This window comes from Centropristis striata, chromosome 9 (genome assembly GCF_030273125.1).
Source record: "Centropristis striata isolate RG_2023a ecotype Rhode Island chromosome 9, C.striata_1.0, whole genome shotgun sequence".
Classification (NCBI taxonomy): domain Eukaryota; kingdom Metazoa; phylum Chordata; class Actinopteri; order Perciformes; family Serranidae; genus Centropristis; species Centropristis striata.
The window spans coordinates 262290-288669 of record NC_081525.1 but is presented as its reverse complement, the minus strand read 5'-3'; the positions used below and the strand labels follow the sequence as shown (position 1 = coordinate 288669).

General features: G+C 43.6%; 1 protein-coding gene across 1 annotated transcript in view; it reads right to left on the bottom strand.

Annotated features, from left to right (window-relative positions):
* zc3h3 (zinc finger CCCH-type containing 3) overlaps nt 1-26148 on the bottom strand; it is an 80310-nt gene extending 54162 nt beyond the window's left edge. Inside the window, exons 1-4 of the mRNA XM_059341154.1 lie at nt 26102-26148; nt 24046-25018; nt 22855-23244; nt 21755-21879 (exon numbers count right to left, since the gene is read on the bottom strand). Coding sequence (XP_059197137.1) covers nt 21755-21879; nt 22855-23244; nt 24046-25018; nt 26102-26147 — 1534 coding nt within the window. The 5' untranslated portion in view covers nt 26148. The remainder of the gene's footprint in view (nt 1-21754; nt 21880-22854; nt 23245-24045; nt 25019-26101) is intronic.
* Nucleotides 26149-26380: the final 232 nt, after the last annotated feature.

Genomic DNA, 26380 nt, shown 5'->3' with positions numbered 1-26380 from the left:
CTCAATAAAGAATTTTAAATGTTGCAAATGTGAACAAAGGTGTCAAATCTAACATATAAGAGGATTCCATCCAGTTCTATCATTTTATACTAAATATATTTAGATAATTTCCCTCAGATTTAGTGTTTTTATCCGGTTTTTAGACACATTTTTATGAGTGTGAGTGAAGGGAAGCAGCGTGTTGCAGGAACAGAGTCTGCATTAACACACACTGATGCTTCTCCTTCCAGAATGAGTGAATGAAGCAGAATGAGCCTGTGCTGGAGGACCAAGCGGAGCCAGTGTGCAGACCACCAGTTGCTCAGGTTGCTGAGGCAGCAGAACGGTTGCGTTGCCCCCTCTCTCTGCAGCCTGCTGCTGGCAGCCTCTATTGCTGCTGCTGCTGTTGCACGTGTGCGTCCATGTGCAGGTGTGTGTGTGTGGATCTGGCTGTACACCGTGACCCACTAACAGGTGAGTATAAATAGTCCTGACCCCTGGTTCTGGGTCTGCCTGCCAAGTGTGTGCTGGCTCTGACGACTGATCGGGACCACCTGCCAGGCTTTAAATCAGGACCCCAGCCTCTAATCATCAGGACATCCTCACATTACTATTTACTCCTGCTGGTCTGGACTGAGAGGTCCAACTATTACACCAACCACCTCACTGCAACATGAGGAGTCTAAAACCAGATAGAACACTAAATCTAAAGGAAATGATCTTCATCTGCATGGACGGATAATTTACCTCAGCAAGATTTATTAAATTAAGATTATTACATCTAGAAATAAACAAGTTGAACACTTAAAATAAGGACGACCTCACTACTGGAAGTCTTTTTGGGTATATATCTTAGATATATATCTGATACATATCAGATATATATCAGTGTGACAGAGATCATATATTCATCAGATATATATTTCTGATCTTTATCCGATATATATATCTGATCTCTATCTGATATATATTTCTGATCTCTATCTGATATATATCAGATAGAGATCAGAGTGTGACAGATCAGGATGCAGGTTCAACGTGTTGAGCCTCAATTACAACCCCAAAGATGATCAACAAATCCTTCCTCATTATTCTGGCCTGAAGCAGCAGTTATTAATATCACGACCAGAGCTCATAGTGGCACTGCTGCCCCCCCCCCCCCCCCCCCCCCCCACCCCACCCTCACCACCACCCCCACCCACCCCTCCATCGCCATGCCAACCCCACTGGCACGGCCACGGACCGCGGCTTCCAGCGCCGCCGCCATACCACCATACCACCATACCACCATACCACCATACCCACCCAGTCACACCTCCACCACCACGGATACCAACGTGGCTAATGCCAGCAGACAGCGCCAAGACACACACACACACACACACACACACACACACACACACACACACACACACTGTGGATGACTCAATTACTCTGCTTGTGTTCAGAGCAAATCTCACTAATTAAATAGATTAAGCATTAATTATTCAACCAGAGAGAGAGACCCTTGACAAGGGATGAAGGGGGATGGATGGGGGTGATGGAGGGGGGTGCAGGGGGTTGGAGGGGGATGGATGGTGGTTGAGGGGGATGGGGGGGGGGTGGAGGGGGATGGATGGTGGTTGAGGGGGATGGGGGGGGTGGAGGAGGATGGATGGTGGTTGAGGGGGATGCAGGGGGGTGGAGGGGGATGCAGGGGGTGGAGGGGGGTGCAGGGGGGTTGGGGGGAGGTTGGAGGGGGATGGATGGTGGTTGGAGGGGGATGCAGGGGGATGAGGGGGGTTGGAGGAAGGTTGGAGGGGGATGCAGGGGGGTGGAGGGGGATGGAGGGGCATTGAAAAGGGATGGAGGGGGAATGGAGGGGGATGCAGGGGGTGGAGGGGGATGCAGGGGGATGTAGGGGGATGAAGGGGGATGCAGGGGGTGGAGGGGGATGCAGGGGGATGCAGGGGGATGCAGGGGGGTGGAGGGGGATGCAGGGGGTGGAGGGGGATGCAGGGGGATGCAGGGGGGTGGAGGGGGATGCAGGGGGGTGCAGGGGGGTGGAGGGGGATGCAGGGGGTTGGAGGGGGATGCAGGGGGGTGGAGGGGGATGGAGGGGCATTGAAAAGGGATGAAGGGGGAATGGAGGGGGATGCAGGGGGTGGCGGGGGATTCAAGGGGGAGGAGGGGGATGCAGGGGGGTGGAGGGGGGTGGAGGGGGATGCAGGGGGGTGGAGGGGGATGCAGGGGGGTGCAGGGGGGTGGAGGGGGATGCAGGGGGGTGGAGGGGGATGCAGGGGGATGCAGGGGGATGCAGCGCTCCTCTCGGACTATAAAACAATCCCCAGCCAGTGGAGATAATCAATACAGGCTGCTGGAATTAGCAGTTATCTAAAAGGCTTTTAACAACAGGGCTAACCCTAACCCTAACACAAACAATCATCTATTAATAAATAACAACAGACAAACACAAACAATCATCTATTAATAAATAACAACAGACAAACACAAACAATCATCTATTAATAAATAACAACAGACAAACACAAACAATCATCTATTAATAAATAACAACAGACAAACACAAACAATCATCTATTAATAAATAACAACAGACAAACACAAACAATCATCTATTAATAAACAACAACAGGTTGAGACCCGGGGGGAAACTGTTTTTGCTGAGGTCAGGGAACTATAATCTCAGATCACTTGAAATAAAGTAATCCACGTTGAGTAAAGCTCTTTATTTAAACGTGTGCAGCTCTGGTTGGTTTCAACCGTTAACCTGCGATGTGTTCATCGTCTTAGAGATTTCTACAGAAGCTAGAAATTAACTTAGATTCCTCTCATGATTACAGAAACATGTCTGAACGCTTGAAGGACCATCAGACAAACGATTCTTTTTCAACAGTTCACAACTTTCTTTAACCACATTTTTAAAAAGCTGCTGACAGAATGAAGAACTGAGAATCATCAACAGAGACACAGTAGACAGCTAGTGATGGTTTCAGTCATTTCATGCAAAAAAAAGTAAAATATTAAAGTTTCAGACTGTTAGCTGGACGAACTGAGTCTGGTTCTAAATACGATTTAAATATTCATGAAACAAATTCATTTGGATATACAGGAGAGGAGGAGATCAGCAGGAGGACAGAGAGGAGGAGAACAGGAGGAGATCAGCAGGAGGACAGAGAGGAGGAGAACAGGAGGAGATCAGCAGGAGGACAGAGAGGAGGAGAGGAGGAGATCAGCAGGAGGACAGAGAGGAGAACAGGAGGAGAACAGGAGGAGATCAGCAGGAGGACAGAGAGGAGGAGAACAGGAGGAGATCAGCAGGAGGACAGAGAGGAGGAGAACAGGAGGGAGATCAGCAGGAGGACAGAGAGGAGGAGAACAGGAGGAGATCAGCAGGAGGACAGAGAGGAGAACAGGAGGAGATCAGCAGGAGGACAGAGAGGAGGAGAGGAGGAGATCAGCAGGAGGACAGAGAGGAGAACAGGAGGAGAACAGGAGGAGATCAGCAGGAGGACAGAGAGGAGGAGAACAGGAGGAGATCAGCAGGAGGGCAGAGAGGAGGAGAACAGGAGGAGATCAGCAGGAGGACAGAGAGGAGGAGAACAGGAGGAGATCAGCAGGAGGACAGAGAGGAGGAGAACAGGAGGAGATCAGCAGGAGGACAGAGAGGAGGAGAACAGGAGGAGATCAGCAGGAGGACAGAGAGGAGGAGAACAGGAGGAGCTCAGCAGGAGGACAGAGGGAGGGTCTGCAGATAGTAGGGGGACTGAATATCTCTCCAGGACCAGAATAGACTCGGGGGTTCGGGTGTCCAGTCCGGAATGACTGAAATGGAAAGTTGGAATGGCTGGAAAAAAAAAAACACACCAGGGGTCAGATTTCTCCTGTATTCATGACCTGGAGCCTGGACCTGGACCTGGAGCCTAGACCTGGTCCTGGGTCTGAATGGAGCCAGGTGGACCCGGGCCAGACAGACAGATAAAACGGACCGGAGCTTCTAAAAGCTGGAGGGACAACCAGTTCACATGGACACTGAACTCACCACCATCACAGAAACCTGGTCCTGGACCAGGGGCCTACCCAGACCTGCAGCCAACACAGTCACTAGGGGGACAGGTTTAATCCCAGAGAACAGGGAGGAGGAGCAGGAGGAGGAGGAGCAGGAGGAGGAGCAGAGTGATGGGGAGTAATCTCATGTAAATGCTAAATGGATGGACTGAACTTATACTTCTGTTTTATCCAAAGCACCAATTATTATTATTAACAGGTGTCATCAGCTTTACCCCTACTAGCCCCGCCCACTCCAACCCACTGACAACAACACAACCCACTGACAACAACACAAACCACTGACAACAACACAATCAGTGTTCATGTTGATGTTGTGGTGTATTGTAGGTGTAGCAGGGAGGACCAGCAGGTCAGCTGTTGAAAGGTTCAGCTGGAGGTGATGTTCTTCATCCAAGTGTTGATGTCAGAGAGGCTCAGAGACCCGAGCAGAGACCGAGGGGTCATCAGGAGGAAATGACGGATAGAGCTGAGTGTCATCTGCATAGCAGTGATAGGAGAAGCCATGTGAGCGGATAACCTCACCCAGAGAGGTGGTGTAGATAGAGAATAGCAGGGGCCCCAGCACTGAGCCCTGGGGAACACCAACACTGAGCCCTGGGGGACCCCAACACTGAGTCCTGGGGGACCCGAGCACTGAGCCCTGGGGGACACCAGCACTGAGCCCTGGGGGACCCCAGCACTGAGCCCTGAGGAACCCCAGTGGAGAGGTAAAGTAGACAACGGTCCATGCCAGGATACTGAATGAGCGTCCTTTGAGGTAGGAATCAAACCAGGACAGAGAGAGTAGAGTAGAGAGAGTAGAGACAGTAGAGAGAGTAGAGAGAGTAGAGAGAGTAGAGAGAGTAGAGAGAGTAGAGAGAGTAGAGTAGAGAGAGTAGAGAGAGTAGAGTAGAGAGAGGAGAGAGAGTAGAGAGAGTAGAGAGAGTAGAGTAGAGAGAGGAGAGAGAGTAGAGAGAGTAGAGTAGAGAGAGTAGAGAGAGTAGAGTAGAGAGAGTAGAGAGAGTAGAGAGAGTAGAGTAGAGAGAGTAGAGAGAGTAGAGTAGAGAGAGGAGAGAGAGTAGAGAGAGTAGAGTAGAAAGAGTAGAGAGAGTAGAGAGAGTAGAGAGAGTAGAGTAGAGAGAGTAGAGAGAGTAGAGTAGAGAGAGGAGAGAGAGTAGAGAGAGTAGAGAGAGTAGAGTAGAGAGAGGAGAGAGAGTAGAGAGAGTAGAGTAAAGAGAGTAGAGAGAGTAGAGACAGTAGAGAGAGTAGAGAGAGTAGAGAGAGTAGAGTAGAGAGAGTAGAGAGAGTAGAGACAGTAGAGAGAGTAGAGTAGAGAGAGTAGAGACAGTAGAGAGAGTAGAGAGAGTAGAGTAGAGAGAGTAGAGAGAGTAGAGAGAGTAGAGTAGAGAGAGTAGAGAGAGTAGAGAGAGTAGAGTAGAGAGAGTAGAGAGAGTAGAGAGAGTAGTAGAGAGAGTAGAGAGAGTAGAGAGAGTAGAGTAGAGAGAGTAGAGAGAGTAGAGAGAGTAGAGTAGAGAGAGTAGAGAGAGTAGAGAGAGTAGAGTAGAGAGAGTAGAGAGAGTAGAGAGAGTAGAGTAGAGAGAGTAGAGAGAGTAGAGAGAGTAGAGAGAGTAGAGAGGAGGATGATGGGTAACTGAGTCAAACGCAGCTGACAAGTGAAGCAGAAGGAGAACTGAGGACTTTGCTGCTGCTCTTGCTTCTTTTAAGGCTTCTGTCACAGACAACAGAGCAGTTTAATAACTGACAGGAACGCCTCCTCCTCAACACTGGGTGGTGATATGCAACGTAGTTAGTTTTTATTAGTTGTAGTTTAGTTTTTATTAGTTGTAGTTTAGTTTTTATTAGTTGTAGTTTAGTTTGTATTAGTTGTAGTTTAGTTTTTATTAGTTGTAGTTTAGTTTGTATTAGTTGTAGTTTAGTTTCTTATTAGTTGTAGTTTAGTTTGTATTAGTTGTAGTTTAGTTTTTATTAGTTGTAGTTTAGTTTTTATTGGTTGTAGTTTAGTTTGTATTAGTTGTAGTTCAGTTTTTATTAGTTGTAGTTTAGTTTTTATTAGTTGTAGTTGTTTTGTAATGGGGTATTTGTTGGGTCCAGATTCAATAAGGTCACAATAAATGTTTCCTTTATTTCCTTTGTCTGATCCATCTCAGCCCCAATAAGTTTATTAAGTCATAAAACCAGATAGATGAAATAGATTTCATATCAACCAAAAAGGTTTACGGATGAAAAAAGTTGACAAAGACGAGAACGAAGGACATTTCCACTATAATTTTAGTTAGTTTTAGTTAGTTTTGGAGCCACAAAATACAGTTTCAGTTAGTTATAGTTTTTTAAAGAACTTTATTTCAGTTAACGAAAATGTTTTTTTCAATTCTAGTTCTCGTTATTTCGTTAGTTTTCATTAACTATAATAACCTTGATCCCCCGTCAGTCATACACACCCTCCCTACCGTGTGTGTGTGTGTGTGTGTGTGTGTGTGTGTGTGTGGCATTATTAACATGCCGGTCGCTCCAGAGACTCTTTGCTCGTCTTCCCACGTAAACGCCAAACCCTCAATGATCGTTATGGTAACACGTCAGTGTGCAGGGGGGAGATAAGGTTACTGTCATGGGGGGGGAGGGGGGAGGTAAGGGGGGGAGCAGCCCCCCCCCCCCCCCCTTACCCCCCGTACCCCCCCATTGGGGGGGGCTGCTCTCCAGCTGACAGAAGGTGAAGATTTATGTTGCAGCTCCTAATGGACTCTTACTTGTTACTCTGTTAGAGGAACACACACTTTCTGTTCCAGCAGACAGAAACAGCTCAGGTTCATGCTGAGTTTATTGCATATTAATTAAAATAATACACACCAGGAGCCGGACACAAGTCTTTTTAATTTTTTTTCATTTTACATCTTCTTTTGGTAATTTTGCGTCTTTTGACATTTTTTTGTCGTTGTCATTTTACGTCCTTTTTTTTCATTTTACGTCTGGTTTTGGTCATTTTACATATTTTTAAAGTAATTTTGCATCTTTTTATGTATGTTTTGATAATTTTACGTCGGGGCGAGGGGGGGGGGGGCTGCTCTCCAGCTGACAGAAGGTGAAGATTTATGTTGCAGCTCCTAATGGACTCTTACTTGTTACTCTGTTAGAGGAACACACACACTTTCTGTTCCAGCAGACAGAAACAGCTCAGGTTCATGCTGAGTTTATTGCATATTAATTAAGATGATACACACCAGGAGCCAGACAAGATTCTTTTTAATTTTTTTTTTTTTTTTTGGTCATTTTACGTCTTTTTTAAGTCATTTTGCATCTTTTTCCACTTGTTACTCTTACTTTCCCTGTTAGAGGAACAGGTTTCTGTCACGCTTTCTGTTCCAGCAGACAGAAAAACAGTTCAATTGTGATCAGGATGCCCCCGCGGCCCGGCCGAGCCAACCTGTGACACCCACATTAGCTGCCATGTGTTCTCAAATAATTAGTAAGGCTCTGGCCCGCCCTGTTAGGTTTCTGATTTATTCAGACAGCCTGGCACATGGGCCACTCCTCTGGATACCAAGAAAACATTTACCTCCTTAACTGGAAGGAGCCACAGTCATCTCAGGATAAAGTTTCTCCACTCAATAGTATTGATGACACATTTCAACACATGCCGCTCATCCCCCCTCAGACCATCATGGAGGATAAAAACACCCTCATGCTGGTGGCAAACAGCACTCTGAGCTAATCCTGGACTCCAGTCCAGAGAACACAGGGAGCCATAAAACAGTTGTTTCTGATTAAAACATGTCAAACCTGTTGATCTCTAGAGCAACCAGAGGTGTCCGGCTGCAGGTCTGGGTGGTTCTCAAAATCCAAAATCACAAAAATCCAAGAGCATTGAATACATATTTTCTTTGTCCCTTTATAACATAAACAATTTAAAGTCTGTTTAACTCTGGAGTTTTGTTCTATTTCCTCCATGTCTGACTCCTTTCATCCTGCCTGTATTCACCACTTAAAACATGTTTAAATGTCATGTTGGTATATTTTTTTCACCTATATGACCTGATAATAATTGCTTTTTTATTCTGACTTTTCTTTTTAACCAAAAAGAAACAAAGAAAAACCAACATAAATGTGATCTTGTGATTGTGTGTGATCCTGTCATCAACTCTGGTTTTTATTCTAGTGGGACTCTATTTTATTTGGGTCTTGTGTGTTTAGCCCAACAATTTCGGCCATTTTGTGTATTTTTGTGTCTTTTCTGTGTATTTCTTAGTCATTTTGTGTCTTTTGTTGTGTCTTTTTTTGGCCATTTTGTTTCTTATTTGGTCATTTTGTGTCTTTTTTCGGTCATTTTGTGTCTTTTTTTGGTCATTTTGTGTAAGTATGTATATTTATTTTTATAAAGTTTATTAAATATTTATTGTATATAAGTGTGGGGGAAACCATGACATTTTTATCTGGATGCGTTAGGGTAATGAACTAGTGAATCTAAAATATGTTTAACCCTGTGGCCCACTCTGATTTAAGCCAGATCATGTTGAAGTTGTGGTGAGAAAACACCAAACACCAAAGATGAGAGTAGTAAATATGATGAGAATCAGTCTGCTGTGTGTCCTCAAGGCCAGCGAGGTCCGGCTGCATGTTGATGTGGAATGAGTCAGAAGTTTAATTATGGCCAGTTGACAGTTTGATGAGAGAGCATGGAAGCAGGAGGGGTGTGACAACACAGAGGGAAGCTGGGAGTTACTCATGTGGACATACTGTAGGAAGCCCGGGTCCTCAGAGGTTAATCAAAATGCCAAATGTTACTGTGCACCGTGGCGGAGAGCTATACTGAGCCTGATCCTGCACAAGACACCCTCCAACACCAGAAACTGAATCATTCACGCAACCGAATAGCCGCACTGTTTATAGCAGCCTCAGATTAATGCATGCAGAGCTCCAACACTCTGACAATCTGAAATGAACTTCTGCAGCTCCTGTCAGCACGCAAACTGCAGATTCTGCCTAAATCCTCCAGCTTTAGGCTAGGAGGTGTTTAAAAACCAGGTCAAACAGTAAATCTGAGGGAAATGATCTTTCTGCATGGACAGATAATTTACCTTGACAATATTTATTAAATTAAGATTATTAAATCTAGAAATAAACATGTTGAACACTTAAAATAAGAAATTAACTCTTAAAACCAGATAAATGATCTAACACTTCTAAATCTAAAGTTAAATTAATAATCATCAGGTCACTCTGCTCGGGCAGTTATCTAAAATTAAACCATAATGACACAAAAAAGCAAAATGAACAAAAAAAAGTATGTAAAATAACAAAAAAAGACGGAAAAAATACCCACAAAATAGATGTAAAATGACCAAACAAAGCAACAAAATGACCAACAAATTACATAAAATTACAAAAAAATATGTAAAATTAAACAAAAATGACACACAAAAAAACTAAATGACCCAAAAAGACTTCCAGTAGTGACGTCGTCCTTATTTTAAGTGTTCAACATGCTTATTACTAGATTTAATAATCTTAGTTTAATAAATCTTGTCAAGGTAAATTATCTGTCCATGCAGCAAGATCATTTCCCTCAGATTTACTGTTTGATCTGGTTTTAGACTAAACACCTTTTTATCAGTGTGGATCTGTGTGTGTGTGTGTGTGTGTGTGTGTGTGTGTGAGACAAATGGTGACAGATATCAGGAGAAAGGACACCACAGACAGAGAAACAGACAGAAAGAGAAGACAGACAGAGTTCCACCTGTTGGACACAGAGAGCCTGAGAAAGTGCAGAGGAATGAGCAGAATGCCTGTATGTGTGTGTGTGTGTGTGTGTGTGTGTGTGTGTGTATTGGGTTAAGGTCCACCCGGTACAAACGTGTGTGTCGTCCAACTGATAATACTATGGGAGCAGTGGAGAATGGCATTCAGAGAACGGTATGCAGGAGAGCAGCTGATGGGACACACACACACACACACACACACACACACACACACACACACAAAATCATTTGACCAATAAATAGTTCTGGGAATGATCAGCATACACATAGATTAGATATAGAGTCACACATGGCAACACCAGCTGTGTGCCCTAACAAACAAACAAACAAACAAAAACAAAGAGTTAATGTGTGTGTGTGTGTGTGTGTGTGTGTGTGTGAACGCGGTGAGAAGGAAAAGTGGGAGAAACTGGATCAAGTGTGAACCAGAGAGTGATGCAAAGAAACAAACTAAAATAAACAGCCTGGTGGCGCCGAGCTGCAGGCAGGAAAGGACAGACGGCTTCACACACACACACACACACACACACACACACACACACACACACACACACCCCAACAGGAATAAAACCAAAAAAACTGTCCCACAAACACACAATAACACAGTTCACCCACTAAGACACAGCCAGGGTGTCAAACATCAGCTTCAATCACAGCTCAGAGTTATTTACACGTTTCCACTCTGAAATTAAATGTGTTCTACAGTTTAATGAGTCAAAAAGGATTGCATTATAATATATATAATAATAATTATATATAATATATATTTAAATGCACTTTGTCAATGTGTGTAAACAACAGGAACAGTTTTTAGTGTCTGGTGCTTGTTGTAAACAAACAGAGATCACTAAGCTAACACCTCCTGCAGCAGCAGCACATACACACTGTACTGCTACAGAGCTAACTGTTAGCCTGTTAGCACATACACACTGTACTGCTACAGAGCTAACTGTTAGCCTGTTAGCACATACACACTGTACTGCTACAGAGCTAACTGTTAGCCTGTTAGCACATACACACTGTACTGCTACAGAGCTAACTGTTAGCCTGTTAGCACATACACACTGTACTGCTACAGAGCTAACTGTTAGCCTGTTAGCACATACACACTGTACTGCTACAGAGCTAACTGTTAGCACATACACACTGTACTGCTACAGAGCTAACTGTTAGCCTGTTAGCACATACACACTGTACTGCTACAGAGCTAACTGTTAGCCTGTTAGCACATACACACTGTACTGCTACAGAGCTAACTGTTAGCCTGTTAGCACATACACACTGTACTGCTACAGAGCTAACTGTTAGCCTGTTAGCACATACACACTATACTGCTACAGAGCTAACTGTTAGCCTGTTAGCACATACACACTGTACTGCTACAGAGCTAACTGTTAGCCTGTTAGCACATACACACTGTACTGCTACAGAGCTAACTGTTAGCCTGTTAGCACATACACACTGTACTGCTACAGAGCTAACTGTTAGCCTGTTAGCACATACACACTGTACTGCTACAGAGCTAACTGTTAGCCTGTTAGCACATATACACTGTACTGCTACAGAGCTAACTGTTAGCCTGTTCGTACATACACACTGTACTGCTACAGAGCTAACTGTTAGCCTGTTAGCACATACACACTGTACTGCTAAAGAGCTAACTGTTAGCCTGTTAGCACATACACACTGTACTGCTACAGAGCTAACTGTTAGCACATACACACTGTACTGCTACAGAGCTAACTGTTAGCCTGTTAGCACATACACACTGTACTGCTACAGAGCTAACTGTTAGCCTGTTAGCACATACACACTGTACTGCTACAGAGCTAACTGTTAGCCTGTTAGCACATACACACTGTACTGCTACAGAGCTAACTGTTAGCCTGTTAGCACATACACACTATACTGCTACAGAGCTAACTGTTAGCCTGTTAGCACATACACACTGTACTGCTACAGAGCTAACTGTTAGCCTGTTAGCACATACACACTGTACTGCTACAGAGCTAACTGTTAGCCTGTTAGCACATACACACTGTACTGCTACAGAGCTAACTGTTAGCCTGTTAGCACATACACACTGTACTGCTACAGAGCTAACTGTTAGCACATACACACTGTACTGCTACAGAGCTAACTGTTAGCCTGTTAGCACATACACACTGTACTGCAACAGAGCTAACTGTTAGCCTGTTAGCACATACACACTGTACTGCTACAGAGCTAACTGTTAGCACATACACACTGTACTGCTACAGAGCTAACTGTTAGCCTGTTAGCACATACACACTGCACTGCTACAGAGCTAACTGTTAGCCTGTTAGCACATACACACTGCACTGCTATAGAGCTAACTGTTAGCCTGTTAGCAGACTGGACGCTAAGGAGTTAACATCCCCTCCGGCTCTGTGACTGCAGCTGAGAGAGACTGCTGCAGGAGGACTGTGCTGATTCGACTCGTTCTTACTGGGGATTTCCACCGGCTGTGGAACGGCCGCATGTATACGGCTAGCTCGATATGCTACGTTCTGCGCCCGGTGGAAATCCCCAGTTCTTAACGAGCGTAAGAAGAGTAAGAACCAGTCTCCAAAAGTCTCCAATAACACCAGAAAGTCTCTGGATTTGTCGCCAGTCACTTTTTTGAAAAGTCGCTAAATATAGCAACAAGTTGGCAACACTGCTTCACCAGCTTTTACAAATGTTGCGTGTTGTTGTGGCGTCCAGTACTACGTCACATCCTGCTTAGCGTTCTATCCAATCAGCAACCAGGCTGTTTTCAGGGGAGAAACACGGCCCCGCCCCCTGGTGGTTGGTGGACTACTGGGGTAGAAAGTGTTGATTAGATATACACGAGAGACGCATTTTAAAATGGAAATATCGCCGACGATCAGGTTAATTTAATGGTGGCGGCCAAAATCGTGATCACGATTAAAATTAGATTAATTTTGCAGCTCTAACGTAAACACACCAGCCTGTTTCTGTTAAAGTCAAACTGAAATCTGAAGCTAAATGTTGAAATGTGAGTCAGTGAGTTTCCATCATCTGGTTCAGAGCAAATAAACAAAGCTGCAGTACCGCCCCTCAGTCAGCAGGGGGCAGTGATGTGCTGATCTGTCCGTTAACAGGAGAAGAAGAAGAGAGAATAAAGAAAATCTGTCTTCAGGAATCAGATCAAACTGGACAACTTCAACAATCAGTCACGTGATTAAATGTTTCTGATATTATGCAGAAAAAGGTTTCCATCTGCTGTTTAGAACACTAACTCGTTTTAAAAAGAGACACAAACAGGAAGAAATCTGACTGAAACAACATGTTAACTAACCGCCCTACTGCTGGTCTAACATGTTAACTGAGTGGATTATATATATATATATATATATATATATATATATATATATATATTACATAGATGATAGAGGAGTTGTGGAGAGAATAATGAGCGGACTAACCAGCAGTCTGCTCCTCTGACGTTTTAATATCTTGTAAGTACTATTTGCTGATGTTCATTTTACATTTTATTTTTCAGAAAGTGATTTATAAATGGAGACGAAGTGTCAGGAGGCAGAATAAGATTAGAGAGACCTGCAGCAGCGTCACATGGGGCCTGAAGCCGCTCGGCTCAGCACTATCCTCTCTGTTCTGTCCGCTCTGACATTTATCTGCTTTATTAGATTATCTGGCTACATGGCTGTCTCTGCACACACACACACACACACACACAGATATATACATTCACACACACCCCTCGATTCATTACAGCCTAACTGCTTACTTAGGTTTATGCCCTCTTTAAATTAAACCCCAGATAGAGAGAGCAGCTCAGAGAGCGGCGGCTGGTCGGACGGAGCAGAGCAGCAGGAAATGAAGAAACATTGTTTGTGAGTGTATTATCATGTGTGTGTGTGTGTGGTCATAAGGTTGGTTTTAACGGGCTCATCTATAGCGACTCTGCTTCCCATCATTAGTAATTCAATTTGCTCTTTATTAGCGCCTCTTATCGGAGCAGCAGACGGCTGCAGCAGCTCTCCTCACTCCGTCTTCCTCAGCATCACTCTGCTCTCAGACTCTCTCAGCCTGAAAACATTCCTTTTTTTTTGTCCCTTCAGTTTTTATTGACACATTTTTGCAACTATTAAAACAAATACAAGCAAACCAAACACAAAGCTGCCTTGGGAGAGCACACTATTCTTACAATCTCCTGTATAGGCTCCTTCTTTTTCCTATTTCCTGTCCAGTTGTGCTTCCTGCAGCCTCAACATACGTGTCAATTTATCCATTAAAAAGATTTCTTCCACCATTGTTATCCATTGATCCTTCGTTGGTGGTGTTTCCTTTCCCCAGTTCCTACTGATGGCTTTCTCAATCAGATATTCATCATGTGTGATATCCATCTCTTCTGTCAATATACAGAAATAAAACACTAAACAAGTCTTAGCTACTCCCTACCCTAATATTTACTCTAACACTCTACATACTACACTGTAAAAAATGTCTGTAGATTTTAGGGTGAAAAACTGCTAAACCACGACAGTAAAAGACGTAAAATGATAAATGAGTTAATTCAGTTTCAGCAACAATGAAACACTGTTAATGTATATATCAGCCAGAACAGAGTTTTTTACAGTTTAATTTATTTATTAAAATAAATTACTCCACTGTAAAATACTCTGGCACCGTGTTTGTAGCACAAATATACTGTAATATATAAACAAGCATCATTTTTGCATTTATCTTTTGTAAAAATACTTTTTCTCGCTGTTAAATGTACTAAACACCATATCTCTAACAGAAATATACTGTAATATTTAATGTAAAATCTTTAATTTATGCAGCATTTATAAAGTATTTTCTTGTCAATTATATGGCAGAACAGCGTTTCTTTTGATGTAAAAACTTTTTATTTTTTACAGTAAAATATGGAATAAAATGACAATCTGAAACATGAAATCAACAGTGCTAATATCATTTTACCGTAATATTAAAAAAAAAGTTGCACCGTATTTATTACGGTAAAGTTCTGCTGCTGGTTTTTACCATAAAAACAACTGTTGGTTTTGTTACAGTGCAGTTGTCTTTTTGTGCCTTTTTTTGTCATTTTGTCTTTTTTTTTGTCATTTTGTGTCTTTTTTTGGTCATTTTGTGTCTTTTTGGTGATGATTTCAAAGTTCTGGAAAAGTCCCATGATGCATTGCAACACTCCCACATGTATTCTGATGCATTTCATTGGCCAAGACACCGAAAATAGGTGGAAAAAAACTACAAATACTACAAAACAACGTATCCTCTTTCCGCTTTAATGGTAGAATAACAACAGCGCCCCCCGTCTTTAATGGTAGAATAACAACAGCGCCCCCCGTCTTTAATGGTAGAATAACAACAGCGCCCCCCGTCTTTAATGGTAGAATAACAACAGCGCCCCCCGTCTTTAATGGTAGAATAACAACAGCGCCCCCGTCTTTAATGGTAGAATAACAACAGCGCCCCCGTCTTTAATGGTAGAATAACAACAGCGCCCCCCGTCTTTAATGGTAGAATAACAACAGCGCCCCCCGTCTTTAATGGTAGAATAACAACAGCGCCCCCCGTCTTTAATGGTAGAATAACACAACAGCGCCCCCCGTCTTTAATGGTAGAATAACAACAGCGCCCCCCGTCTTTAATGGTAGAATAACAACAGCGCCCCCGTCTTTAATGGTAGAATAACAACAGCGCCCCCCGTCTTTAATGGTAGAATAACAACAGCGCCCCCGTCTTTAATGGTAGAATAACAACAGCGCCCCCGTCTTTAATGGTAGAATAACAACAGCGCCCCCCGTCTTTAATGGTAGAATAACACAACAGCGCCCCCGTCTTTAATGGTAGAATAACAACAGCGCCCCCGTCTTTAATGGTAGAATAACAACAGCGCCCCAACAGGTTTTAATGGTAGAATAACAACAGCGCCCCCCGTCTTTAATGGTAGAATAACAACAGCGCCCCCCGTCTTTAATGGTAGAATAACAACAGCGCCCCAACAGGTTTTAATGGTAGAATAACAACAGCGCCCCCCGTCTTTAATGGTAGAATAACAACAGCGCCCCCCCGTCTTTAATGGTAGAATAACAACAGCGCCCCCCGTCTTTAATGGTAGAATAACAACAGCGCCCCCCGTCTTAAATGGTAGAATAACAACAGCGCCCCAACAGGTTTTAATGGTAGAATAACAACAGCGCCCCCCGTCTTTAATGGTAGAATAACAACAGCGCCCCCCCGTCTTTAATGGTAGAATAACAACAGCGCCCCCCGTCTTTAATGGTAGAATAACAACAGCGCCCCCCGTCTTTAATGGTAGAATAACAACAGCGCCCCCCCGTCTTTAATGGTAGAATAACAACAGCGCCCCCGTCTTTAATGGTAGAATAACAACAGCGCCCCAACAGGTTTTAATGGTAGAATAACAACAGCGCCCCAACAGGTTTTAATGGTAGAATAACAACAGCGCCCCCGTCTTTAATGGTAGAATAACAACAGCGCCCCCCGTCTTTAATGGTAGAATAACAACAGCGCCCCAACAGGTTTTAATGGTAGAATAACAACAGCGCCCCCGTCTTTAATGGTAGAATAACAACAGCGCCCCAACAGGTTTTAATGGTAGAATAACAACAGCGCCCCAACAGGTTTTAATGGTAGAATAACAACAGCGCCCCCCCGTCTTTAATGGTAGAATAACAACAGCGCCCCCCGTCTTTAATGGTAGAATAACAACAGCGCCCCCCGTCTTTAATGGTAGAATAACAACAGCGCCCCCCGTCTTTAATGGTAGAATAACAACAGCGCCCCCGTCTTTAATGGTAGAATAACAACAGCGCCCCCCGTCTTTAATGGTAGAATAACAACAGCGCCCCCCGTCTTTAATGGTAGAATAACAACAGCGCCCCAACAGGTTTTAATGGTAGAAATGTGGAAATGATTTCCTCCTTAAACACGTTAAAGTCTTTGTCCCATTTGAAAGCAGCTTTAATTAGAGATGCATGTGTTGCTGCTGCAGGACCATCAGGTCTGATGATGGAGAGACAGAAAGTTCGAGGAGGAGAAAGAGGAGCCACGGGGAGGAATAAAGCCTAATGTTAATAGTGATGGCTCCTCTAATGTCTTGTGACTCCATTGAGAGGAGATTAGAGCAGGAGGCGTGGAGGCTACAGCACAATGACCGGAGGCTGGAGGGGCTGTAAAAACAATGATTGCTTTCCATCAGGTTACCTTATATTCTACACTTCGTTAAAACAATCCAATTTGCAAAAGGATAATTATGCATTAGCTCCTTTTTATCTAGTGGAGGAGAGCAGGAGGAGCTGATAGCAGCTAACCGCCTCCTCCTCCTCCTCCTCCTCCTCCAGCCTGCAAATTACCCGCTATCGCCACTTGTTCCCCATCACGGCTGAATTGGGCAATCAATTAACCTCCTCCTCCTCCTCCTCCTCCTCCTCCTCCTCCTCCTCCTCCTCCTCCTCCTCCTCCTCCTCCTCCTCCTCCTCCTCTCAGAGAGCTGGAGGATCTGGACTGACAGCAGCACAGAGCTCAGACCCACTGAGACCCTCAGAGACCCACTGAGACCCACTGAGACCCACAGAGACCCACAGAGACCCACAGAGACCCACAGAGACCCTCAGAGACCCACGGAGACCCACTGAGACCCTCAGAGACCCACTGAGACCCTCAGAGACCCACTGAGACCCACTGAGACCCTCAGAGACCCACTGAGACCCACAGAGACCCACAGAGACCCTCAGAGACCCACTGAGACCCTCAGAGACCCACTGAGACCCACTGAGACCCACAGAGACCCACTGAGACCCACAGAGACCCACAGAGACCCACTGAGACTCCCACTGTCCTCTGCTGGGACGGCCTCAGGACCAATCAGCTGTTCACCAAACACATAAAGAATACTCTAGAAAAAACATCTATCAGACGGAAAACTCAATGATCCTCAAAACCACAAACTGTCACCATGACATCACAACATCACAACGTCACAACATCGTCATAACATTACGTCAGTGTCACAACGTCACAGCGTCACAACATCACAGCGTCACATTGTCACAACGTCACAGCATCATAACATCACAACATCACAACGTCACAGTGTCACAACATCACAATGTGACAGTGTCATAACATCACAACATCACATCGTCACAACGTGACAGCGTCACAACATTGCATCATCACAACATCACAGCATCACAGCATCACAACGTCACAGCATCACAACGTCACAGAATCACAACGTCACAGCATCACAACATCACAACGTCACAGCATCACAGCGTCACAACATCACAACGTCACATCATCACAACGTGACAGCGTCACAACGTCACAACGTCACAGCATCACAACATCACAACGTCACATCATCACAACGTCACAACGTGACAGCGTCACAACATCATAACGTCACAGCATCACAGCGTCACAACATCACATCGTCACAGCATCACAACATCACAACGTCACAGCATCACAGCATCACAACATCACGTCACATCATCACAACGTCACAGCGTCACAACGTGACAGCGTCACAACATCACAACGTCACAGCATCACAGCGTCACAACATCACAACGTCACAGCGTCACAACGTCACATCATCACAACGTCACAACGTGACAGCGTCACAACATCACAGCATCACATCATCACAACGTCACAGCATCACAACATCACAACGTCACAGCATCACAGCATCACAACATCACGTCACATCATCACAACGTCACAGCGTCACAACGTCACAACGTGACAGCGTCACAACATCACAATGTCACAGCATCACAGCGTCACAACATCACAACGTCACAGCGTCACATCATCACATCATCACAACTTCACAACGTGACAGCGTCACATCATCACAACGTCACAACGTCACATCATCACAACGTCACAACGTCACATCATCACAACGTCACAACGTGACAGCGTCACAACATCACAACGTCACAGCATCACAGCGTCACATCATCACAACGTCACAACGTCACAACGTCACATCATCACAACGTCACAACGTGACAGCGTCACAACATCACAACGTCACAGCATCACAGCGTCACAACATCACAGCGTCACAACATCACAGCGTCACAACATCACAACGTCACATCATCACAACGTCACAGCGTCATAACGTCACAACGTCACATCGTCACAACGTCACAGCGTCACAACATCACAGCATCACAACATCACAGCATCACAGCGTCACGTCACAGCGTCACAGCATCACAACGTCACAATGTGACAGCATCACATATATATATATATATATATATAAATACAAGGCTGCGATAAGTAAAAAACATTGTGAAACACCTTGTTGGGGTTCAGAGGATTAAAAGTAGAAGAAACCTCAACCCTTTTTGGTCATTTTAAGTAGTTTTTCGGTAATTGCATGCCTTTGTATGATGTTATTTGGTAATTTTTCTGTCTTTTTTAATCATTTTATGTCTTTTTCTGGTCATTTTGTGGGCTAGAGAAGAAAGGAGAGTTTGTAATGCAAAAATCCAGTTACTTAAATATGTATGCATATATTGGTTACACTTTTGGGCACTTGGGATATTTGCAAAATAGAATTATCAAAGAAATTCAACTCAAGTGCTCTATTGTAATTTGCCGTCATTATAACTGGTGTTCTGCACAACAGAGTTGATGAAGATGTTTCCTTATTAGCCCAGCTGGACCATAAGGACCCAGTAATCCTTAAAGGGACATTATGGGGATATACCACGGACCAAGTGGACCACATAGAACACATTTATCATGTTTTAAACAAATACCACCCCTAAATGTCAAAGATCTGTAATAAACGTTACATTGGGCGTTGATGGAATTTGTGTTCATAATATTTTTGTTTTTAAACTGAATAAACTAGACACATTTTCTGCTTACAGAAACACAAATTTGACTTTTTATTTGCATCTCCGCAACATTTATCAAAATTGTGACATTAATAATGCTGTTCAACAATAAATTATTTTTCAGATTTGCTTTTAAGTAACAAAATAATAATAAATAAAAACAAATAACCATTTGCCTTTTTGTTTGCATCTATTATATCAAAATTGTGACAGGAAATATGGTCAGAGCAAGTTAAATGCAAAACAGGACACTAGAACTGTTAAATGGGTTTAATCTTAGATTCTAGAAGATATAAAGTGTTTGTAACGAGGGCGTCACCATAGGGTCCTATGGGTTAAAACAATCTGACAGGGACACAAAAACTGAATAAAAACACTGAAGCTGCTCTGTCTCAGTTCAGAGGGTTAAAATAGGTTCACACTCATCTATTTTTCAGTCCTCGCCTCAAACAGCCAGTATATATCTATATATATCTATATAATATATACTATATTATATATATCTATATATACTATAATATATACTATATTATATATATCTATATATACTATAATATATATTATATATATCTATATATACTATGATATATATATATATATATATATATACTATATTATATATATCTATATATACTATAATATATACTATATTATCTAGGTCTATTGGTGGTGGACACAGCTGATGTGTGTCTCACTGGATTAAATATATATATATAATATAATATAAACATTATGGAGGTATTAAAAGATTATTACCTATTAACATCAGTTACCTATATTTAATATACATAAAGAGTATATTCATTAGACTAACTTGGTTATAATGAGTTGACTGTGATGTGATTTCCTGCTGCAGAGGCTGGTTGTCGTGGTAACGACCACAGCGCCCCCACATGGCTGCAGCCGGTCACTGACTCTGGACATGTTCCAGCTTCTACACAACACTGGTTCTCAATGGGGGCCCGCGGCCCCCCAGGGGCCCGTGAGATTCAAAATATACATTTAAAAAGTAGCATCCATGCAAATATCCTTAAAAAATAATTATGTAATAAATATTTTAGGAAAATATAAGTATAAGTTCATAAAATGAACTCCACATACCAGGATGGTTGGACCCAACCTGTCAATCACCTGTCAATCACCTGTCAATCACCTGTCAATCACCTGTCAATCACCTGAGAACTGACAGGTGAGTGGTGGTTGAAGCGTAGCAGTTATAGTTTAAATGCTGATATGTTTTTACTACATCAGTTTGAATCTCCACATTTTAATGATGAGCAGTATTTGTAATAAATGTAGTCATGATTATTAACATTTAAAATGTTTGAATGTTGTATGTGTTTATCAGTTCCAAAGGTTAATAAATCAGACTCTGTTTACCTCTCTGTCCTGTTATTAGGAGGTAGAACATGTTCCACAGTGGAACATGACTGGTAGAGGTAATAAGGTAGTAATAATAAGGTAGAACACAGTGGAACATGACTGGTAGAGGTAATAAGGTAGTAATAATAAGGTAGAACACAGTGGAACATGACTGATAGAGGTAATAAGGTAGTAATAATGAGGTAGAACATGACTGGTAGAGGTAATAAGGTAGTAATAATGAGGTAGAACATGACTGATAGAGGTAATAAGGTAGTAATAATAAGGTAGAACACAGTGGAACATGACTGGTAGAGGTAATAAGGTAGTAATAATGAGGTAGAACACAGTGGAACATGACTGGTAGAGGTAATAAGGTAGTAATAATGAGGTAGAACATGACTGGTAGAGGTAATAAGGTAGTAATAATGAGGTAGAACATGACTGATAGAGGTAATAAGGTAGTAATAATGAGGTAGAACACAGTGGAACATGACTGATAGAGGTAATAAGGTAGTAATAATGAGGTAGAACATGACTGGTAGAGGTAATAAGGTAGTAATAATGAGGTAGAACATGACTGATAGAGGTAATAAGGTAGTAATAATAAGGTAGAACACAGTGGAACATGACTGAAGAACGGTGGAGAACGCTGCTGTAGAGGAACTCTCAGCTTCTTACCTGCCAGACGTCTCAGCTTGTGTCGACCAAAAGAGACCAGCTCCCTGGACGGGGTCCTCCTCAGGGGCCAGCTGTGGCCCCGGCCCCGGGCGGGGCCCCCGGCCCCCCTCTCAGGCCCCGCTGGGCTGTGGTCCAGGACAGAGAGCAGAGCTCCGTTAGTCACAAGGTTATTATAGTAACCAAACTAACCAAATAACCAAACTAGAATTAAAAAACATTTTCGTTAACTGAAATAAAAATAAAGAGAGTTTTTAAAAAACGATAACCAACTGAAACTGTATTTTGTGGTTCAAAAACTAACACTAAAACTAACAAAAACTAAACTAAAATAAGCAATTTCGCAAAAATAAAAACTAATTAAAACTAGCAAACTCACTCTAAAAACTAACTAAAACAAACTGAATTTGAAAACAAAAAATCACAACGAAATTAAAACTAAAACTGATGAAAAATCCAAAACTATTCTAACCTTGGTAACAACGTCAGGCCTGTATTAACTCTATGGAGTCTTACAGGGCTATTTTGTTCTTTTTTTAATCCTTTTCATGTCTTTGTAAGTCATTTTGTGTCTTTTTTGGTCATTTTTTGTCTGTTGTTGTGTCTTTATTTTGTTATTTTGTGTCTTGTGCTTTTTGGTGATTTTGTGTCTTTTTTTGTCATTTTGTCTTTTTTATTCATTTTGTGTCTTTTTTGGTAATTTTGTGTCTTTTTTAGTCCTTTAGTCCAACATAAAATGTGATTTTTAATCTTTTTTTAACTTTCAAAACACTATCATGCTCAATAAAGAATGTTAAATGTGTCAAATGTGACCAACGGTGTCAAATCTACCATATAAGAGGGTTCCATCCAGTTCTATCATTTGATACTAAATCTATTTGAGCTTGTCTCCAGTTTTACTTGGTATATCATCATCAAACTGAAACTGGCCTCATGGAGTTTACAGCCAGAACTTTAGAGGTAAATGTACAGTAGGGCTCCACGCTGCTTTGTTTTATACTCTGGTGGTCTGGAGCTACTTTCAGGTATTTAACAGTGATAAAGTGTCCTGCGGTGCTCTGCTGCCTCCTGCTGGAGGAACTCAGTCAGTGCTGGTCACTGACCTGCTGACAGACCTCCTGATGATCTTCATCCTGCTGCGGAGCTTGAACCCAGCAGGGGAGGAGGAGGAGGAGGAGGAGGAGGAGGAGGCACCAGACGGGGGAACAGCAAGTCCTCCTTTCACTCCTCCAGGAGTCCAGGTGAAGGCTGACCGGCGGCCCGTCGCCACGGTAACCTGACCTCCAGCCTTCCAGCGGTAGCGGCTGCTCAGCGAGGAACCAGATCCAGATCCAGATCCAGATCCCTTCTTGATCTTGGGAGAAGGAGTAGAGGCTACTCGGAGCCTCCTGGGGCCCTCTCCTCCTTTCTCCTGAGCTCTCTGGGACGGAGCTGGGGGCCTCCTGGGGGTCTTAGCTCCGGAGGAGGAGGAGGAGGAGGAGACCCACCTGTACCTGGAGTAGGGATGTGCATTTCAGGCAAAAGTACTATTCGATAATCGTGGGGTACTAATCGATTAATATTCAAACATTTTAATATTAACCACAACATAGACAGACACAAAATGACTAAAAAAAAGACAAAAAAAGACACAAAATGAGCAAAAAAATACACAGAATGACTAAAAAAGGCACAAAATGACAAAAAAAAGACAAAATGACCAAAAAAGACAAAAGTTCCCAACATAGCAACATTACTAACTTAATAACTTTTCAGACCCCTTACCGACTATTTTTCGACAAAGCGACTGGAGACAAATCCAGAAACTCCTTCTTACTCTTCTTAACGAGCAGCTCGTTAAGAAGAGCCTCTGTTAGCGGCAGTTAGCTATAGTTAGCGACAGTTAACAACAGTTAGCTACAGTTAGCGACAGTTAGCGGCAGTTAGCTATAGTTAGCGACAGTTGGCGACAGTTAGCGACAGTTGGCGACAGTTAGCGACAGTTAGCGACAGTTAGCTATAGTTAGCGACAGTTGGCGACAGTTAGCGACAGTTAGCGACAGTTAGCTATAGTTAGCGACAGTTAACAACAGTTAGCTACAGTTAGCGGCAGTTAGCTACAGTTAGCGGTAGTTAGCGACAGTTAGCTACAGTTTGCTACAGTTAGCGGCAGTTAACGACAGTTAGCGACAGTTAGCGACAGTTAGCTCTGCAGAAGGCTCCAGTAATACTTTTTTTTCCAGATATGATGAACTATTTGATTTGTTATGATTTAAAGACTATTATAATATTGTAGAATCGTTGTTCATCTGTACCTGGAGGTCCTGGAGGCCGGACTGACGGAGCTCAGCCTCCTGACCGTCTTCTTGGCCGGAGTTCTCCTCATCGACGACAAGGGGGAGGAGGAGCTTCCTCTGGGGGAGGAGGAGGAGGTTCCTCTGGGGGAGGGGGCGGGGCTGGAGAGTTTAGGCCCCGCCCCCACGCTCTGGCTCTTCACCCAGGTGAACTTGGATTTCTTCAGAAAGGAAGCGGAGACGGGGCCCCGGCTCTCAGAGCTGGTTCTGGTCCTCGGTGAAGGTCCAGAGCTGCCCCCCTTCACTGAAGACCCTCTGACTCTGGTTCTGGTCTCAGTCCTCAGCTGGGGCCCCTCCCTCTGGGGGGGAGGGGCCCCTGATGATGAACTGGCACCATGACTCTCCTCTCCTCTGCTGTGGCTGCTGGGGGCCGAGGTGCTGGGGGCCGAGCTGCTGGGGGCCGAGCTGCTGGGGGCCGAGCTGCTGGGGCCTGATCTGCTGGGGGCCGAGGTGCTGGGGGCCGAGGTGCTGGGGGCCGAGCTGCTGGGAGCCGAGGTGCTGGGGGCCAAGGTGCAGGGGGCCAAGTTGCTGGGGGCCGAGGTGCTGGGGGCCGAGGTGTGGGGCTGATGAACAGTGGAGGAGGCTGGGGGCCGTGCAGCAGGGGCCCGGGCCTGGCTGTTGCTCAGGGAGTAGGTTTTCCTCCAGCCTCCTCGGCTCGGAGCCGCTCTGACGGAGCCGAGGCCCCGAGCTGGTGCTGCTCCGGGGCCCCGAGCTGGTGCTGCTCCGGGGCCCCGGGCTGGTGCTGCTCCGGGGCCCCGAGCTGGTGCTGCTCCGGGGCCCCGGGCTGGTGCTGCTCCGGGGCCCCGGGCTGGTGCTGCTCCGGGGCCCCGGGCTGGTGCTGCTCCGGGGCCCCGGGCTGGTGCTGCTCCGGGGCCCGGCTCTTCTCTGGTGAACGGGGCGTCGCCATGGAGACTCTTGTGTTTATTGATCAGATCTGTGGAGGAGAAAATATGATCATTACCTATATAGTAGGTATAGGTATGTATAGGTGTATGTATATATATATATATATATATATATATATATATAGAAGGTCTAGTGGTCTAAGAGGTGTTAGTGTAGCAGTAATCAGGTCCAGAGAGGATCTTTAAGGAGGAGAGTTGTGTTCTGGTCTAGGAGAGAAGCTCCTCTCTGAAGGTCTTCAGGAGGTTCTAAAGGTAGAGAGGGAGGAACCCGTAGTGGTTCCACCAACGGGCAACAACAAACACAAAGAGTTTGGATATAGAACTTATAATATAGGACCTATATAGAACTTATGTATAGGTTATATATAACTTTTATGTTATAAGTTCTATATTATAATTTATTTATAACTTATAAATAACTTATAGAACATATATATTTAGTTTAGTTATATATTATATAACCTATATAGGACTTATATATAAATTATAATATAGAACTTATATGTATGTTCTATAAGTTATTTATAAGTTATATATAAATTATAATAGACATACTTTAAGTATATATAAACATATAAGTATATATATATAGGAGGTATAGTTTTAACCTATATGTATCGTGTATAACTGTCAGTTATTTCTTCACTGAAAACTTAATATAGAATAAATGAGCCTCATATCTCTAAATATACAATATTTACCGGTTATTTACCGGTTATTTACCGGCTCTGAGAGTTCAGATCTGTCTGTCTGTCTGTCTGTCTGTCTGTCTGTCTGTCTGGATAAAGTAAATACAGATAAATTAAATAAAGGTTGTCTGTCTGTCTGTCTGTCTGTCTGTCTGTCTGTCTGGATAAAGTAAATACAGATAAATTAAATAAAGGTTGTCTCTCTCTCTGTCTGTCTAACTCTGACACTGACTAAACAGAAGTAAACAAAGGTAAATACAGAATATTTACCGTTATTTACCGGCTGTCTGCCTGTTTAACCCTTCCGGTAACCGTCAGAGAGACTCCAGCTGTCTGTCTGTCTCTGACTTCATAAAGATAATAAAGATAATAAAGATAAACAAAGATAATAAAGATAATAAAGATAATAAAGGTTGTTCTCACTCTGCAGCAGCTCGATCTGTCTCTGTAGCGCTTCTCTCTCCGCCATGTTTACACCCACTGTCATCACTCTGCGACACAACGGCACACGGTTATGACGCCACATTCTGTCCCATCACAGAGCCTTAGCCCTCAGTTTAGCCTGTCAGGTCCTACTGCCTCATCACAGATCCCTCAGTTCAGTCTGAAGGCTGTAAACACTGTCAGGTTTAGCTTTATTTAATGAAGATCAGACACTAGACTCACACTGGAACATGTAAACAATCAACAACAACAAATGAG